Source organism: Polistes fuscatus, unplaced genomic scaffold (assembly GCF_010416935.1).
Source record: "Polistes fuscatus isolate 324 unplaced genomic scaffold, CU_Pfus_HIC Scaffold1, whole genome shotgun sequence".
NCBI lineage: Eukaryota > Metazoa > Arthropoda > Insecta > Hymenoptera > Vespidae > Polistes > Polistes fuscatus.
The window spans coordinates 16,862,531-16,880,922 of NW_025112997.1; the positions used below are offsets into that span (position 1 = coordinate 16,862,531).

The window sequence follows — 18,392 nt, forward strand, 5'->3', positions numbered from 1 at the left end:
TTGGAAAACTCTTGTATATAATAAAAACAAACATTTTTTATTTTGTTTAATGATTAAAGTCAACTCAACTCTCTATATAATTTGAAAGTATATAAATACTTATATAAATCTCTAATTTTGTTGTTAATCTTATTTATATTCTTTTAAATTTAATTGTTTTTAAATAGCTCTTGTGCTTGCACAAAATTAATTTAACAATCAATTTTAATTATATCTCAAGGTCACAGTATATACTTATTATTAGTATAATATTACTATAAAAATACTAAATAATTATAGTATAATAACTCTGTGTTTTCTTATAATATAACTTCTATTACAGAATTTATATTTAGACAGGGGAAAAGAAATGAAATTACAGAGTATTAATTTCATAAATCGAATAAAAATTGATCAGACGTAAAACCAAATATTAAATTCTCTCATTAAAATGTAATTTCAATTTTCTACTAAATATTATAACAAAAAGAAAATAACCTCTCTCTCTCTCTCTCTCTTCAATTTTAATTTCATTCTATTATTATATTCCTATCCCATAAAAAGAATCTATAATTTAAATAGAATTCCATTATCTGTGTGTATGTGTGCGTGTGTGTGGATTGTAAAAATATCAGTATATCTTTAAAAACGTATAATCAATGTTACTTCCCAAGCAATATCTCAAAGAAGCATAAGAAAGTGAATGAAACGAGCAAGTCGGCCTTCCTACACGACCTTTACCTTGATGAGTGATCACAAGGAAGGTCTCTGTCGACCTTTCAAGCGTAAGGTCTTGGGGTTTCGGCTTTCATCACTGTATAACTGTATGACAAATCGTTTCCCGTGTTAGATAAAGAAGAAGAAAACGTGACTTAGCTTTCACCTGTATACCTAGTTAACAGAAGAGAAACGGAAGATTTCGTGACCAAGGATCAACGTCAATGCAATACGCAAAAGATCACATGTATATATGTGAGTTATTACACCTATACATTTATGATCTTCATACGTAGGTAAAGATACGTATTTCTCTCTTCATTGATAATTTATCGAAGAAACGAATGATTTCGTGACCAAGGATTAACGTTAACACAACATACGAATGCTCACATGTATATAAACTGTGTTAGTATTTATAAATATATACATATATACAGTTATAATCTTCGTACGTAAGTTAAAATACGTTTCTATCTCAATTGATAATTTACCGATGAGAAAAAGCAAATGAAACGAACGGCTTTGACCCTTTCTACCTATTTCCGATTAATTACGAGTGCATTTACGGTCGAACGATGAGCTCGGGTTTTACCTCCATACCTACTTTATGTCTAGGTCAGGGTTTTTCTGATCGTTTCGTATTTTAAATTACCATGTGATCATTGTATTGAATGTAAGTATATAAATAAGCGAGTCTCTCTCTCCAATGTAAACCGTGACTAGCCTTAGTTAGTTAGTCAAGCATTTACTAAATGACCAACCGGATTAGAGGACGATTAATCTACATTCTTTCTTTGTATCATTTTCTTTTTAACTTCTACTTTGAAAGTTCCCGTTTGTAGATTTTTTTTAGATTATGAAAGTGTAGTCATTTCTTGGTATTATATTATTATTAAACGAAACTTGAACAAAATGATATTTCATTTGTTCAGAAACTCTGATACATCATACATGCGCATGCGTATATGTTAAGTTCTATTTATTCTTAATCTTTTTTATAAGTTTCTTTTGTTTATATTCATTTAAAATTACTTAAAAAAAAACTAGTGTGTTTACTTATGTACGCACGTAAGAAGTCATACTTCTTTGGCGTATCAAAACGAACATAACCTCAATAACCTCACAAATAACTTCAAAAAAATAACTTTACAAAAAAAAAATAATAATAGTAATAATAATAATAATTATTATTATTATTATTATTATTAATTTTCCTTGTTACTTTTTAATTTTCCACCAGTCCACACTAAATATAAGGGAAATATATAGAATTACTTCACGCGTCAACAGCCATGGCGCGGTTACAGCATTAGTTCTCGCTCGATCATTTAAGTAAAGCAGCGCTGAGTACGATTAGTACTTGGATGAGTAACCCGCTTGAGAAAAAAAGGAAAAAAAGAAGAGAAGACAACTTCATGCCGTAAACTTGAAATCGCTTTGCCGCGCGTCGTAAATTCAGACAAACTTCATGGTGTCGTTTTTCCAGACGCTCGGAACAAAATCACTCTCATTAAGTTTTCCCCACGCCAAAAGAAGTATAATTTTAAAAATGAAATAGTTTTCGATGAGAGATTACAAATTATTATTTCAAATAAATTATATTTATAAACATATTATATTACATTTAATGATTACAAGGGAATCTTATAAAATTCGAAACTCGATTAGGAAAGATTATTCTTTCTTCAGAAAAAGTATAATAAAACATAATAAAATGAGAAATGAATCCGATTATGATATCAAGAGTTAAGCGTCCCCTCGCGTTCCCTTTTCTGAATCTCATTAAGAACGAAGCGACGATTAGATCCTTCGAAATTCTTTAACGAACTGCAAGACAAAGAGAAGGGTTTGGATCTCGCAAATTGACGTGGAGGAAGCGAACCGTTATGGAGAAAGAACCGAAAAGGAAGAAAGCAAATAGGTTGTAGTGGCTACATCGCAAACGAAGCGTCGAAAGTCTGAGTAACATTTTGCAGCCTAAACTCACAGTTTTATATACTCTTTCTCTCTCTCTCTCTCTCTCATTCTCCTTTTCATCGTCGTTGTCTTCCTTATTTTAGAGTCTACTGACATCAAAAAAACGTGATGCGAGTGTGTTATCAACCGAGCGTAAATACCGTACTGTTCGGTGAGTAATCCCCTAGTACGAATACGTAAAATCTTTTATGCGCATAAATTACGAAGTTACATCGTTTCGACTCGGTATTTAAGTTTCGGATGCATTTTTACCTCTATTTCTTTTTTTATCTCTATTTTAACTTTCCACTTGATCTTTCTTCATTCAACAAAACGATGGAAAGTGAATGAAACTATACTGATTTATATGGGAAACGTTTAGGCTCTTTTTAATATCAGTTTTTAATCATGAAAAAGATTGTTTTGTAAATATACGTATTGAGATAAATATTATTGTTATATATTTCAAAATAAAAAATATTTATAATCCTCGTACGTATAAACTTTTATGTTTCTTAACATTTTTATATTTTTTCTTATGTTAAAAATTTAATAAAAAATATTTTATGTTTATGTAAACATTGATATATTTTAATTCTACATTCACATATGAATTTAAGAGTTCTGGTATCAAATGAAGCAATTAATTTTGATTGGCAATAAAAAATAATCAATTTTCCTAATAACAAGTTTTAAACAAAAATATTTGATTAGCGTGTTGTAGGTACTAAACGATTATTTAAATAAACAATTTTTTGAATATAATTAAAGTACTTTCTCCATAAAATATGTTTAAAAAAAATATCATAAGTATATTTAGTAATAACACATAAATATTCGTATGTGAAAGCGAATATTTAATAAATTTTATTGTAAGATTCAATCAACTTTGAGAGGAAGACGAGAAACCACATTATTTAAGAAATTTCAATTGGTTAATACCACTAAAAAATTCATTTCAAGCAATCAATATTCATAAAATTGTAAGCCGATCGTTGATTATAGTCATTAGAAATATCATATGCGTTTATTAAGTTATTTAATGATTGAATGATTGACGTTAATATAGTTTATTGAGATATTATGTTAACTAAAAGAAGATCTAAGAAATTTAACTCGAATGATAATTTTATATCACGCAAATGAGGAAAACTTCCTCATCGTTATTAATCGAAGAAAATTTATTTATTTTAGAAGCTTTAAAGAAAGCCTAATCCCTAGATTTAGAAGTAAAAGCAGGTTTCATTAATAGAAACGAAATATATATATATATATACATACACACATACTATATATCTATCTTTCTCTTTTTTAACTTCCGTGCACGACACGTACTCGGTGTCTGCCAAACGATAAAATCTACGCTCTCGTTCGTGTTAGCTACGAGGGAACCGTTCTGTCCCGTATACGATACGACCGTAAGATCATGTCGCAGGTGGTGTACTAATCACGTAATTAATCGAAATCAACGTCGTGAAACTTTTTCAAACACGTTCCTACGATGTGATCGATATCGTCTGAAGTTACTATTTTCTTTAAAATTACATTCATTTATTTCAGAACTCGATCGAATTGCATTCCTCGATCTGAACGAACAAATCTTATTTTTTTTATCGTTTTTTATACTTAATTACGTAAATCAAAAAGATTGAGATTCGAATAATTAAGCGAATTTAAACGATAAATGCTAATTAGTATGAAATTCATTTGCATTCCAATTCGACCGAGTGTTTCATTTAATTCAATTTCTTCATTTAATTAGAGAAATATTACTTTTTCTCTAATTATGTTAACTGTTTAGTATCATCGATGATAATACGATGAAAAATAAATTATTTTTAAGTTTGCAAGCTATATTTAGAAATCGACGTTGAATGAAATTGTTCTATAGAGAGAGAGGAAGAAATTATATTTCTTATTTTTCATTCTCTAATTATATGTAATCAACAATCGTATAATAAGAATTCAATCACTGAACTCGTTTATTGGGTCTTCGAGTCAGCGAACTAACAAGGTGAATTGAGTCAGTCGTTGAATCGAATGATACTAACGGTCTATGGGGAATGACCATAGAAATGTTTAACCGCTTGACCGATCGTTTATAGAATGACTTTCATGGAAAATAGAAAAACAAGGCTGTGGTTTCCTTACGTTTTTTTTTTTTTTTAACAAACACAAACCTTCTATCGAAAATCAATTAGACGATTTGTCATTTTCATATATCATTGGAAACAAATCGGTTAGATAAATTTGTTGACATATTAGATTGATGGCTTATTCATCGATCAGTAGAAAATAATTGACTCGTTGTCTGCTCACTCAGGATCCTCTAACACTCCCGTCCTTTTGATAATTGATTAACGATTTAATCGTCGTCGTTCTAGAATAATGATCGTTTACAGTTTGCTATAATAGCATATCGATCATCAATGGACGACGTAAAAGATCGATACGAACGATTAACACATTTTCATTTTTCTTCCTTTTTTAATTAATTTAATGCATCTGTCTTCTCTTTCAAATAAATCGTACATGTATTAATTAAGTACATATCGGTATAATTAATACGATTAGTATCTGAAATGTGAATTAGTATCTTTTTATTCTGTCTGTCAAAATAAACTGATATCTTCTTCTCTGAATTATATTAATGTATTATATACAAAAATTGTTTACACATTAATTATACTACTTATTTTACGTTTTAATAATAATTTAAATAATTAAAATAATAATTATATAAATAAATATAATAATAAATATTAATAATATAAATTATAATAATTATAATATAATATTTAATTTATATTATAATATAATAAATTATAATAATAAATATATAATAATAATAAAAAATAATATATTATAAAATAAATATTTTGGAATTTTTCTACTCCACTGTCGTAATTACCGACACATTTCTCTTTACAAGTAATTAAAACAAGCTTAAACTTACTATAAAAAAAAAGAATTAACTAGTTAAGATATGAGTATGCAACGGGAACACACAAATCTTGAACACAGTTAATAAAGGAAAAGATATAGAAGATTTGGAGCACGAAAAAGAGAACGGACGATTTATCAATACGAATTTGCGTTTACATCATGCAAATTCCCGTGACTAATGAGAGAAACCTAAATTGGACTGAGTACATCGAGTGATCAAAGCGTTGCTCGTAATTATTATGGCGAAATGGAAGCATGATGTATACTATGCATGGTATCGTAGATGTGCCTGCTCTTAGTCTAATCAAACGCATCGATTCGAAACGCTAATGTCAAAGCGAACGAGCGAAAACATTACTGGCTGGTAGCCTGTTGTCGTTCGCAGGATACAAAACAAAGCGATGAGAGAGAAAGAGAAAGAGAAAGCAAATAGAATGTTCAATTATTCAAATAAACATCTGTTCAATATCGACGAAGTTCTCTTTTGTTGTATTTCGAACAAACAACTGTGACCCAATTGGCACAACGTTCACTTTACTGATGGAACATACCGAGTTCAAAGTAAAATAACATTTTTTATATTGTAAATATGAAGATTAATTTAAACGATAAACGTTTACAAAAATCCAATATAATTTTTCACACTATATATAAGGATATAATAATAATTAAAAAGATTAATTATATATATATATATATATATATCATATTATGACACGAAAATTGAAGGGAGTCAAATAAAAATGGTTTCGTCACAAATGAAAAACTTGTAATTAAATTGCTTGTTTCTCGTTTCGTTTTTTCTTTCTTGATTCAACAGAAATAAAGAGAGAGAGAGAGAATACCAACCGGTTGATATGTATTGGCCACATATAGTTAACGAACTTATTACAAAGTTGCATGATGAGAAGATGGTAGGTACCCATTAAACGTATCTCCGAGAAATTGATCTTGAATTATGAAACATAGTAACGTGAGCGTAGAGAAACTTCGCCACGATCATCTCAAATTTATACATGTGTGAAACATTATTGCGTTATACGAGGTTGTAATAAGTTTCATATTTCTCATCTTATGGACATGAGATTCGTTATTTTCGAATAAAATAATTAAAATCGTATCATTTGAAAGTTTTCTTTCCGATCATTAAACAAGCAAATGCAATGACCTTTAGTTTGGATCAAATGGATGCATGTAAAACGATACGAATACATATGGCAACAAAATAGGAATCTTTTTATGATTTTAAAAAAGTATTTTATGATACAACTGAAACGAGATAAACAAATATGATAGAAAAATATATGAAATTATATTAAATTTTATCTGATTTCTTTTTTGTCAGTATAATCAATGAAACAGTATGACAAATTAGTATGTTATTTCGATATGATACAAATAAATTATCGTAAAATAAAGATATATATAAGTATATATTTATAAAGTTAGAATGAAATACAAAGTAATATCGAGTTACAGTTAATCTAATTTCTAGTGATAGGTGTGGTCTATGTAATTTCATCTGGTATCTTCTAGGCGTGAAAAGCAATCAGAGATCTAGACTGTTAGAACTAACCCTGAGTTATAGGTGCGTTATATTAACGATAATATAATATCCATAAATATTGTATTATACTACTATATTTTTTGTGCAAATATTTTAAGGGCCAAAGAAGGATAGATAATAAGAAAGTCAATTAATGTGACATCAAAAATTGGTGAATACTCAAGTTTAAGTACTCCATAACATCATAGCACAGCCGTTTTCTATATAAAACACGTCTTTTTCATTTTAATTATTAATTTATTTTAGCATAGATGTTTATTTAAATTTGTATGTCAACAAAAATTGATTTGCTTCGCGGGTCGCCAGTTGGACAGCGCTGTTTTATGCATAATTATGAAAGCGAGAACGAGTTTATCTAATGAACTATTAAACTGTCTGTATTAATGATAGAAAATCTAATAATTAATGTCACGAAAAAAAGAAAGAAAAAATATACGAATAATAATCATCTCGTAAGACTACTGTGCTACACAACGAGAAAATATATTTGTGTAGGAAATGAAAAAGCAAGGAATAAAAAAAGAATAAAATAGACGAAGAGATGAAAAAGAAGAAAAAGAAGAAGAAGAAGAAGCGAGTTGCTAAGTGATTCGTGCACGGCCTAGGTTAATGAATAATTTACATTTTCTACGAGCTTCTCTACGTGTAAGTACTGGCGATAGGCAAAGAAGGAACAACATATTTCGATAACATCTTCTATGTTGGGTACCTACGGTTCCCAATTCAATGATAACGTAAAAGTTTATTCTGTTTGTCTCACCGTTATTCAAAGAATATAAGAAATTTTTGAAATTCTTTCTACGACATTTCAAGTCAAGGCCACTGAAATAATATATTTAAATTCAAAACTCGATGAAATACAATAGACACATATAACGGGGTTTAATACGTTAAACCTTATAAAAAATTGTGTTATCAAAAATGTTTTTTGTGTAATACAAATCATATAAATGACATGTGTTTGGTATTTTCTATGTTTTATTTAATAATTGAAAGATAGTAAAATGAATTTGTGGAAAATATATATAAACAATTAAAAAAGGATAATAGCTCTCTCTGAATAGATTATATTTTAATTATTTAATGATAATTAAGTAATTATAAATGTAAACAAATGTATTATTTATTGATAAATAAATTTACTTTGAGGAATTTACGTTATACGACACTTTACCGTATAGCACAAATTACGTTTGATGACAAGGATGATTAACGTTTAACGACAAAGAAAAAGAGAAAATGAAAGACTTGGAAGCAATCGTCGATCAATCATGCATTTAGATCAAACGTTGATAGAGAACGTAAATAGAAACGTGTCCCGTAAACATTTCTATGCCCATTGTGCAGTCTTACGTTTTGGTGTCAAGAAACCAGGCCGTACAAATATTTTCTGTGTATTTTCGAGTAACGGTAATAACTCATTCTTGAGAAAATCAAATTAAAGTACGCGTCATTATAAGGAACGATGAATATCTTCAGATATTTATCAGTTTGGTAATTAAGCTTAATTTTATATACAGAAATATACCTCTCTGGATATCTATTTAGAATTTTATTTAATTATTTGTCTTGAATTTGTTTAAAAACAAAATGATTATATTTTTATTAAGTTCATCAATATTCATTCCACCCCCTCCCCCATATCTTTACATCGATCAATTTTTTCTAATTACAATGTGAGTATTCATTATAGGAGAAAATAGAGAAGAAACTTCATTATAGGAGAAAATACAATTATCTAGTAATAATATATACTGAGATAAATGAACAAATTGTATCGATTAAAGAAATTAATTTCAAAATATTAATCGTTATATCTTAATTATATAATGTATACAAATTGTTTTTAAATAAATTAAAACGTAACAAGAGATCTAACAAATAATCAAAATTGATTAATTCGTTGAATCTAAAAAATATCTTATTATCTTATTATTATATCATTTTAAAGATAACGCGAATTTATAGAATTTATAATATTAAGTATAAACCATTTGCAAGACAAAAAATAAAGATGAGATCAATTAATCCGTACGTTAATTGGCACGCGTACTACGTCGTCTTCAAGTTTTTTCAAGAATTTCGATGATAATTGATACTTATTGTCGTGGAGCCCTGTGAACGTGGCACGTAATGAATTAATTATCAACGACGCAGCGGGTGGGATGATTAAATTGAAAATGAGTTTCTTTCGCACGATCCTCTCTCTCTCTCTCTCTCTCTCTCTCTCTCTCTCTCTCTCTCTTTGAATGCGATCCATGCCGGATGTATTACTAAGACGATTGTGCTTCCTTTGAACATATATGCAAGGTCACAAGATATATAAGCTTGAATGTGATATGTTCAATCATGACAATTTGAAATAATATTCATTTTGTAACCCTTGAATATATGCATTAATATTTGATACAAATAGTTAATTGAACAATTAAATATACATATATTATTATATATTTAATAATAATTATTAATTAATTTTATTATATGTATATAATATTATAATTACTTAAAATTAAAATAATATAATTTTTACATTAGTTTGTGTGGTTGTTTGTGTTTATATTTAATAATTAGTATAATATTATTATGTTGTAATTTAAAAAGAAAAAATAAATGATACATTTAAAAAAAAGGGTTAATCATCTATATAACTAATATAGAAATATTTGAAAATTGATATGAATCGATTAAATTTAAACAGTATGAAATCATTTATTCTAATGACAAAATATGTAAATTGACGTTTAGTAATTTAATAAACTTCTTATATATGAGTCAGGAGTCTGATTCGTGAGCTATAAAAGATACTTAATCAATCAATCAATCAATCAAGAATTAGACTTGATCAAACTATATATAAAAAAGTTATAATTTCTTTTGTAACCCAAAAGTTTATCCTGTTAACAAAGAAATTTCTTACTTTCTCTCGAATTCAAACAGTGATTAGAAATGAAATTATTTTTCTAAAAAAATGTAAACATTAATTATATGTTCGAAATAATTTGAAATATCTAACTGATTGGTATAAGAAATAAAACATTTTTTATGTACAAAGAATCTAGATAATCTCGATATCATTTATTCAAAACGTTCGATTAAGCAAACGGATAAGAATTCAAGGATTCGGAGAAGGTAAAAAATGTTTCGGGACCATTGAAATTTCGCACCTTTGCAGGGCGGATATAATCGAAAGAGGGTCACGGGGTTTGAAGACGGTGAAAAGTCAACGAACTGAAACGGTAACGCTTTTAGGCGATCATCTTTTATTGAAGCACTCGGCGATGCCTCAGACATTCCAATCTTCGCGTCCGATTCGACAAAGCGGCAAGTGGTGCTCGCGTAATTCGCGTAATGGGACGAGCAGCCGTCATTTCGGGCAATAAATTTTCATCGTTTCACGTACGTAATAAAAAATCAAGATACAGAGAGAATGAGAAAGAGAGGAGACAAAATAAAAGAAAGAAAAAGAAAAATAAAAACTAGTGTGTGTACTTATGTATGCACGTAAGAAGTTATACTTCTTTGGCGTATCAAAACGAACATAACCTCAATAACCTCACAAATAACTTCAAAAAATAACTTTACAAAAAAAAAATAATAGTAATAATAATAATAATTATTGTTATTATTATTAATTTTCCTTGTTACTTTTTAATTTTTCACCAGTCCACACTAAATATAAGGGAAATATATCGAATTACTTTATTCGTCAATGGCCATGGCGCTGTAACAGCACTACTTCCCGCTCGATCATTTAAGTAAAGCAGCGCTGAGTACTTCATGCCGTAAATTTGAAATTACTTTGCCGCGCATCTTAAATACCGACAAACTTCGTGGTGTCGTTTTTACTGACGCTCGGAAAAAAATCACTCCCATCACATTTTCCCAAACGCGCCAAAAGAAGTATAACTTCAAAAAAAAAAAAAATAAAAGGACAATAGAAGAGAGAAGATCCTTGCAAGAAGAAGGTAGACCATAATATCGTTGTCGTGACGTCATTATCAAATCGCTCGGTCAACAATCATGCTCAATTACCAACGTCATCTATTAATTCTTTGGCTAGCAAATTGACTGCACGCTTGTGCATACCCCGAGCGATCTGCTTTTTTCCCTAATTTATAACCTAAGTTATTATCAACTCGTCTCTCTAATTCTCTTGGTTATCATTACGTAGGGGGAACAATATTTACGAGACCTTCGTATCTTGTTAAGAAGCAATAACGACCTATTGCCTAAACAATTTTCTTCATATTTTTTTTCTTCACATTTTTTCGACTATCTTCATCGTATAACGTTAAATAGAATTGTATTTTTTTTTTTATTGGATTTTTTTTTATGATTAATGTCGCTTTATTTTAATAAACTTCATACGATGCACATCACTCTTTAGTTAATTATATTATTATTATTATTGGAAAAGAATTATTAGGAAAATCTACATTAAGAGTTTTTCAAACGAATGAATTCATTCGAATTATTTTAACAGATATTTGGAGTAACCTTTTGGTGTAAGCTCATACTTTTTTAACAATGTAATTGGAGATTAATAGTTTGAAATGAAAAACCAAATGTTGTAAATTCTTTGAATAAACGAATAATGAGATCTGTTGTTTTATTTTTATTTCCTCGTTAAATCAATATTCATAACACAATAGTACAATTCACTTATTTATAAATCAATTCAATAATTATTGGAAAAATAATCGAAATAAGTTGATAAATTAACGATAAAAGTGAAAAACACATGAGACGAAAGAGAAGAGAGAGAAAAGAGATGATAAAAAAGAAAGAAAAAGTATAAAATCAAATAAAATAGAATGCCTTTATGTATCAGGTGGACAATGTACGACTAAAAGCGACGAAAAAGGCGCACAATTTTCAAACTGTGTGTGGCCTCGTCGAATATAACCATCTCTCCCTCTCTCTTCCTCTTTTACTTTCGTACAGGCATACTCCCGCTTTAAATTGCACCGACAAACGGTCAGAAAACGAGTTGTGTTCAGTGAACAGAAAGAGAGAAAGAGAGAAAGAAAGAAAGAGAGAGGAATACGATGAAGAAAAGAATTAAAGTCGCATCAGGCTTGCCGAAGGAAACAGAGATGCGTCTGTACGAAAAAGGCGATACAAAAATAATTGTAAAAGAATAAAAAGAAATAATGAGATAAGAGAGAGAGAGAGACGACGATACGTGTGGTCGTTTCAAGTATCTTGAAAATTTTTGGATGTTCTTATATGAGACGAACGAGTATCTCTACGATTTCTCATCTCCTTTTCGAAAAAAAGTACCGTAATTTCAATGACGTTGGCATTCTCTCGTGAATACGTTTATTCATGCTCGGATGACCAGCACAATTTGAAGAGACTTGTAAATTCATCTTATGAATAATAATGAAAGTAATTAATAATTTTAGGTACTTCATTTTTTTTATAATGTCTCGCAACGAAAAATCACATTTTCCTATCTGTTTTTATTTTCATTTATTTTACATACATGTTCGATTGTCGATGTGTTAATTATCGTTTGTTTCATTTTCCCATTTTGTTTTCCAAAATAAACACAATATAAATGAGAACACGTGATAATTTGTAAACCGTTTATGCTCGAATAATCAGCTAACGGTAATAAAAATAAAATACTCGTATGCTCATTTTATAAATAATAATAAAAATAATTAACAATGTTTGGAACTTCATTTTAGGGATTTTTAACAATGTGAAAATAATGAAAATAATGAAAATAAATTTAAGGTATATTTTTGTTTTAATTAAATTACAATCATGGAAAACATCCCGTTCGACAATGAATATATTAATTATCATACGTTAACGTTTTAATGTATGATTTATATATTAAGAATTAATGAAAAGATTATAATATCATAAATTTTGTACAAAATTTGATAAAAAACTAAATTGTAAAGCTACGTACATTTGAGACTTGAACGCACTGTCTTCTGATTTTTAAAATTAAATATAACAAATACCACAAAGAATTCAAGCAAAAATGATCAGAAAAATGTGATTAGATATATTTGATGTATGATTTTCTAAGTATAATAAATGAGTTTAATAATTAGTTAAACTTCATTTTAAATTATTCTAATAACAAAAGAATACGTGTTTTGATATACATTAATTAATCATTAATAAATTGCAATATCACATACATTAGAGATTAACACACAAATATTTACTTTCTTTTTTAAAGAGAAAAGAGAGAAAAAATATGAACGGAAGATGATTTATATCACAAAAGAACTATTCGAAGAAGAGTCCAATTTACACTGCAGAAGATCGTAACATATGCCCGATAGCGTCCATAAAAGCTTATGAGGAATAAGAAAGATAAAAATACGTTCATCGTTCTAGTCAAAGTCGTCGTAAATCAATTGCACGAGACACGTGCGAGATGGTGAAAAATTTTCGCAGGATCTCGTTACTCCTCTTAGTTCTCACGGTTTTATAAGCTAACGTAACGCGATATTACTTACTATTTTCGATTCTCTTGAATTTCCAAGCTTTCTCGCTTTCTTAACAGCAAGTTGTAAAGCCGATTAGCATACTTAATTAGGCGCGTTAGCTCGACTAACTCGTCGACTTTTACGACTTTTATGTGAAGCACGTAACGTGCCCTGTCGAACACACGAGCTGGTCCTATACCACAACACATACATTCTTATATTATTATATATATATACACTTCCTTTATAGTACAAGTTTTCGTACAGCAGCGTAAGTAAAATGTAAAGGACACTGAGGATCCGCGAATAAAGAAAAAGCTATGTAACTCGTTTTTCCTGTAAATTTAATCCTTAACGTACCTTCTTCTTAATTGGTCTGACAGATGCTTCCTTTTTCCTTTTATTTTTTTTCTTTATTTACTTTTACGTATGTATAATGTATATCATATATTAAATATACCGAATGAATCAATTAAAATTATAAGATCAAGACAATTTTAAAATATCTTAAATTTGTTCTATGGTGATAATAACTGAACAAAAAATGAAGTTTATATATAATAATAATATATAATATATAATAAAATTATATATAATAAAAATAAATATTCTTTATTTAGAAATTTGTTTCTATCGTAAAAAATAATTAAAATATATCAACGCTTCTATTTTTAGATGATTCAATTGAGTAGATACATTCCTATATGACTAACTGTGTGTATGTGTGTCTAATAGTTTACAAGCATAATAATCCGACGAAAGTATGTACAATAAATTAGATTCTACTCAAGATTAAACTTGTGACTTGTAAACATTCTCGATACACATATACGGATTAACGTAAATCTTACGTCAATCCTTCTGCATCTGAACGCGCGATCTCTCGAATCTTGATTTAATGAATTCTAAAAGAAGATTTTCTCGATTTGATATCATAAGACAAATTATAAAAAAATATCAAGAGAATAATTTATCTCAAAACGAGTATTTAATTAATTTTTATTACCGTAATGAAACAACTCCTGGCTTGCTTGATATTATCTAAAAAGAAGATTATTTGAACGCGGGAAATTAATATGCACTGTTACTATCGTGGAATTAGGTAAGAAAAATGAATATCTATTGTTAGAATTTTATATTGTTTTTAAAAATATAATTTATAATAAAAAAGAATAACAATTGTTCTCTCTACATAATTAAATCCAAACCATTGAAATATATCTCATGTGTTTTAATTTTTTGTAATGCAAAATATAATTAAATAAAATAATATAATTGTTCTTTTTTTTTATTTAAAACAAAGTCTAAATCATTGGAATGTTTTTCGAATAATTCAATTTGTTGGCAAATAAAATCTGAACAGATATGGGAGACGATAATTGTTCTCCAAAATGGAACACTACGCCATTGGGATATTTTTCGAGTGGTCCATATCAGAGTCATGAAATAAAAAGAGAAGAAGAGGAAGAGAAGACAAACTCGTATCTTCCTCTCTCTCTCTCTCTCTCTTTCTTTCTTTTTTTTTACTCAAAGATTGGAGCACGAGGATGCGAACGTACGAGAGATTAAAACGAAAAACGATGGTTCTCTCTTTCTTTCCTCGTTGAAAGAACACCGCTTTTGCCAAGGAACGATCCTGACTCCCTGCAGGGAATTCAATGGGCACCCTGAGCAAAGCCATTTACCGAGAAAGAAGGTAGAAAAGAGAAGGAGATACTCGGAAGCTGTCTGTGCATCTCTATTTTTCTCTCTTTTTATCTTTCTCTCTTTTCTCCATCATTACTCTTTCTCGCTTCGTTTATCGCATATGAAAAGAACAGTTCTAAAATTACATTCTGATTTTTCGCGACAGTTTTCCATGTCCCACAATCTTCACAATTTATCGAACCATCGTTAATTATATTTATACGAAATATAAATATGTGCACATAAATAATTATATTTATAATAAATAATAATAATAATAATAATATATAATAATAATAATTATTTTTTTTTTATAATATATTTAATATATTTATTATTATATATTTAATATATTTATTATATTTATTATATATAATATATTTAATATATTTATTATTATATATTTAATATATTTATTATATTAATTATTATATTTAATATATTTTAATATATTTAATTATATCATAAGAAAGTGGTCTAAGTCATATATTTCTTATTTCGAAATATTTAAAGGATTACATTTGAACATTCAATAAATTTAAATAAATTCTATATAACATTGAAATAACAAACATTATCTAACGGTTCATTTTTAACAATATCGTCAAAGTTACATTGAATTCATTTAGTTTAATATAATGTGGTGTGAAATAACTATTAAACTTATTTTTTGTTAATTTTAACTTAGATCACTTTCATAATTATGGGCACATATATACATATTATGTACGTATATATGCTGCTTAAGATAATGTACATCATAATTCAAGTTAATTAACTAAAGCAATAAAAAATGATTATAAGATTACTGTTATGATTTGTGAGAAATATTTCTGAAATGAGACAAAAGGATATAGAAAGAAAGAGAAAGAAAGAAAGAGGAAGAGAAAGATTCGAATGAATTAGCCCAGTGCTCTAAATAGTCGTCGTTAATATTTTAAAATTACTTTACGTACTTTACGTACAGAGGTATATGCTAGGTTTAATATCGACTTGCCTATAAGTAGTAAAGATCGAAGAAAAAATCAGTATATCAATGTTTCTCGTTGTTATGGTTCTATATAAGTATAACAATAATAAAAAGAGTAAAACTCGTTTCTATAAAAATGTAGTCGAGTATAACCCTGTCAGGTAAAAGCAACTCTATAAACATTTCTCACAATGTAACTCGAGATATATCTGCTTCTTTAGATTGTTCTCACGTGCTATCACACAACACCCACATAAAACTTCGGTATACGTCATTTACTCAGTTAGTAACATAAATCGTTGATATAAACTCCTTCCTCTGGACGAGTTACTTCAGCTCGAATTGAGCTCAATTCTCCAAACTCGTTAGCTCGGAATCGATTTCGCGATTCTCGATCGACAGAGCGTAAAATTATTCGACCATTCATTGTCCAAGATTCTTCGAATCAACGCGATCGTTTCGGTATTTACGCCGATTAATGATATTTTTTCTTTCTATCTTTTTGTTTCTTTTTTTTTGTCAAGGTCACGGTTTCATTTACTTCTCGAATTACGGCTAGATGACCATCATCAAAGAGTTCACCGAGAGATCTGATTACCAACCTTGATATACCGTGACGAAGAGAGCAAGAAAATCAAGAAAAAAGGGAAAGTAAAAAACGAAAAGGAAAGAAGATAAATCCTTCTCGGATGAAAAGAATCTTTTTTAGTAAGGTCAAAGATAGTTGAATAACAATTGATAGGGATCAAACTAAGAAAATTCAAAGAATCGAATTTTTTCAAAGGATTTGCATGAATTCGTTGCATGAATGTTCGTTGATTACTTTCTTTCATCGATAATTACATTTCATTGATATTGCCTATCAACTTTACTTTCAAAAAGTAAACTAAATATTTTCCACGCAAGTTTGAAGAAAAATTCTCCAAATTAAATAATACCAACGTAATAAAATTGTTTCGAAAAAAATAAAAACAAATGAGAGATCGTTGTGTGCAAATGTGTTTGCAAATCTATACAAAATATCGAATATAAATAAAAAAAAAACAGAGAAAAAATGAGTACCAACCTTGAAGATAGCCCAAGAAGATGACTCCAACGACGAGGTATACCTGTCGATGCATCCTTCCCTTTGGTCTCTCTGACGTTTTAAGAAAAAGACAAAATTAACCGATGACCGAGGAAGCCGATGAAAATTCAAGAGACGTCCTAGGAGAATTGCAACTTGAATATAAAAGGATGAGAAGAAGGATAATAGAAGAAGATCCTTCCTAATTCTTCTTCCTCTTCTTCCTCTTCGTCCTCTCCTTCTTCGAAGAAGAAGGACTATGAATCCTGGTGAATCGAATTGATCAAGAAAATCGTTGTTGCGTTCTAGTCGTTGTTGTATTATCACCTTCGATAATGTCAAAGCAAGAAAGAGAGAGAAAGAGAAAGAAAGAGAGAGAAAGAGAGAGAAAGAAAGAAAGAGAGAGAGAGTGACAGACAGAGAGACAGACAGATAAAGAGTCAAAGACAGGAAAGTTGTAAAAGGGATAAAAAGAGATAAAAAGAGAGAAGAAGCACCAGTCAGGAAGGAAAAGGAGGAAATGTCCTCTTCGACCTCTATCGTCCTTCGAGGTCCACGAACGACTGAAGCGCACGAAGCAACGTCGGTCCGGCTATAGCCTCCCCTTCCTACTTTCACGTGGCGTGCTCCCGTTTCCAACTGGAGGCACGGAGCCTCTCCATGGGCCATTTACCATCGTTGTCGACGATGCCCCAAACGAAGAAAGAAAATAACAGAAAGAGGGAGAGAGAGAGAGAGAGCTACTGTTGTGTCCAAGATGGAAAGGAGGTGGTAACCTCTCTGAAGATCCTTCGTGAACGCATCGGAGAACGCTTTGGCACGTTTCTAGGCCAGTCTCTCTTTCTCTCTCTCTCTTTCTTTCTTTCTTTCTTTCTTTCACTTCTTCTTCACCATCGAACAAGACATTTGATTTTTTCGTTATCCTCTCCTCTTCTTCTTCTTCTTTTTTTTTCGAGACAAAAATGGCCAACATCTCTTCATCTCTCCATCTCTCCCTCTTTATCCTTGTTCTTTAAAGGGTCACGTTTCCATTTCTCGACT

The 18,392-nt window shown here is 29.4% G+C and overlaps 1 protein-coding gene and 1 long non-coding RNA gene across 2 annotated transcripts in view; one reads left to right on the top strand and one right to left on the bottom strand.

The window, feature by feature from the left end:
• Nucleotides 1–17,989, bottom strand: part of LOC122520748 (serine protease inhibitor dipetalogastin-like) — a 43,951-nt gene extending 25,962 nt beyond the window's left edge. Inside the window, 1 exon segment of the mRNA XM_043641002.1 lies at nt 17,352–17,989. Coding sequence (XP_043496937.1) covers nt 17,352–17,406 — 55 coding nt within the window. The 5' untranslated portion in view covers nt 17,407–17,989.
• Nucleotides 10,467–12,189, top strand: LOC122520759. The gene is made up of 2 exons (XR_006304615.1): nt 10,467–10,567; nt 12,003–12,189. It is a non-coding gene; the product is annotated as an uncharacterized LOC122520759 (long non-coding RNA).
• Nucleotides 17,990–18,392: the final 403 nt, after the last annotated feature.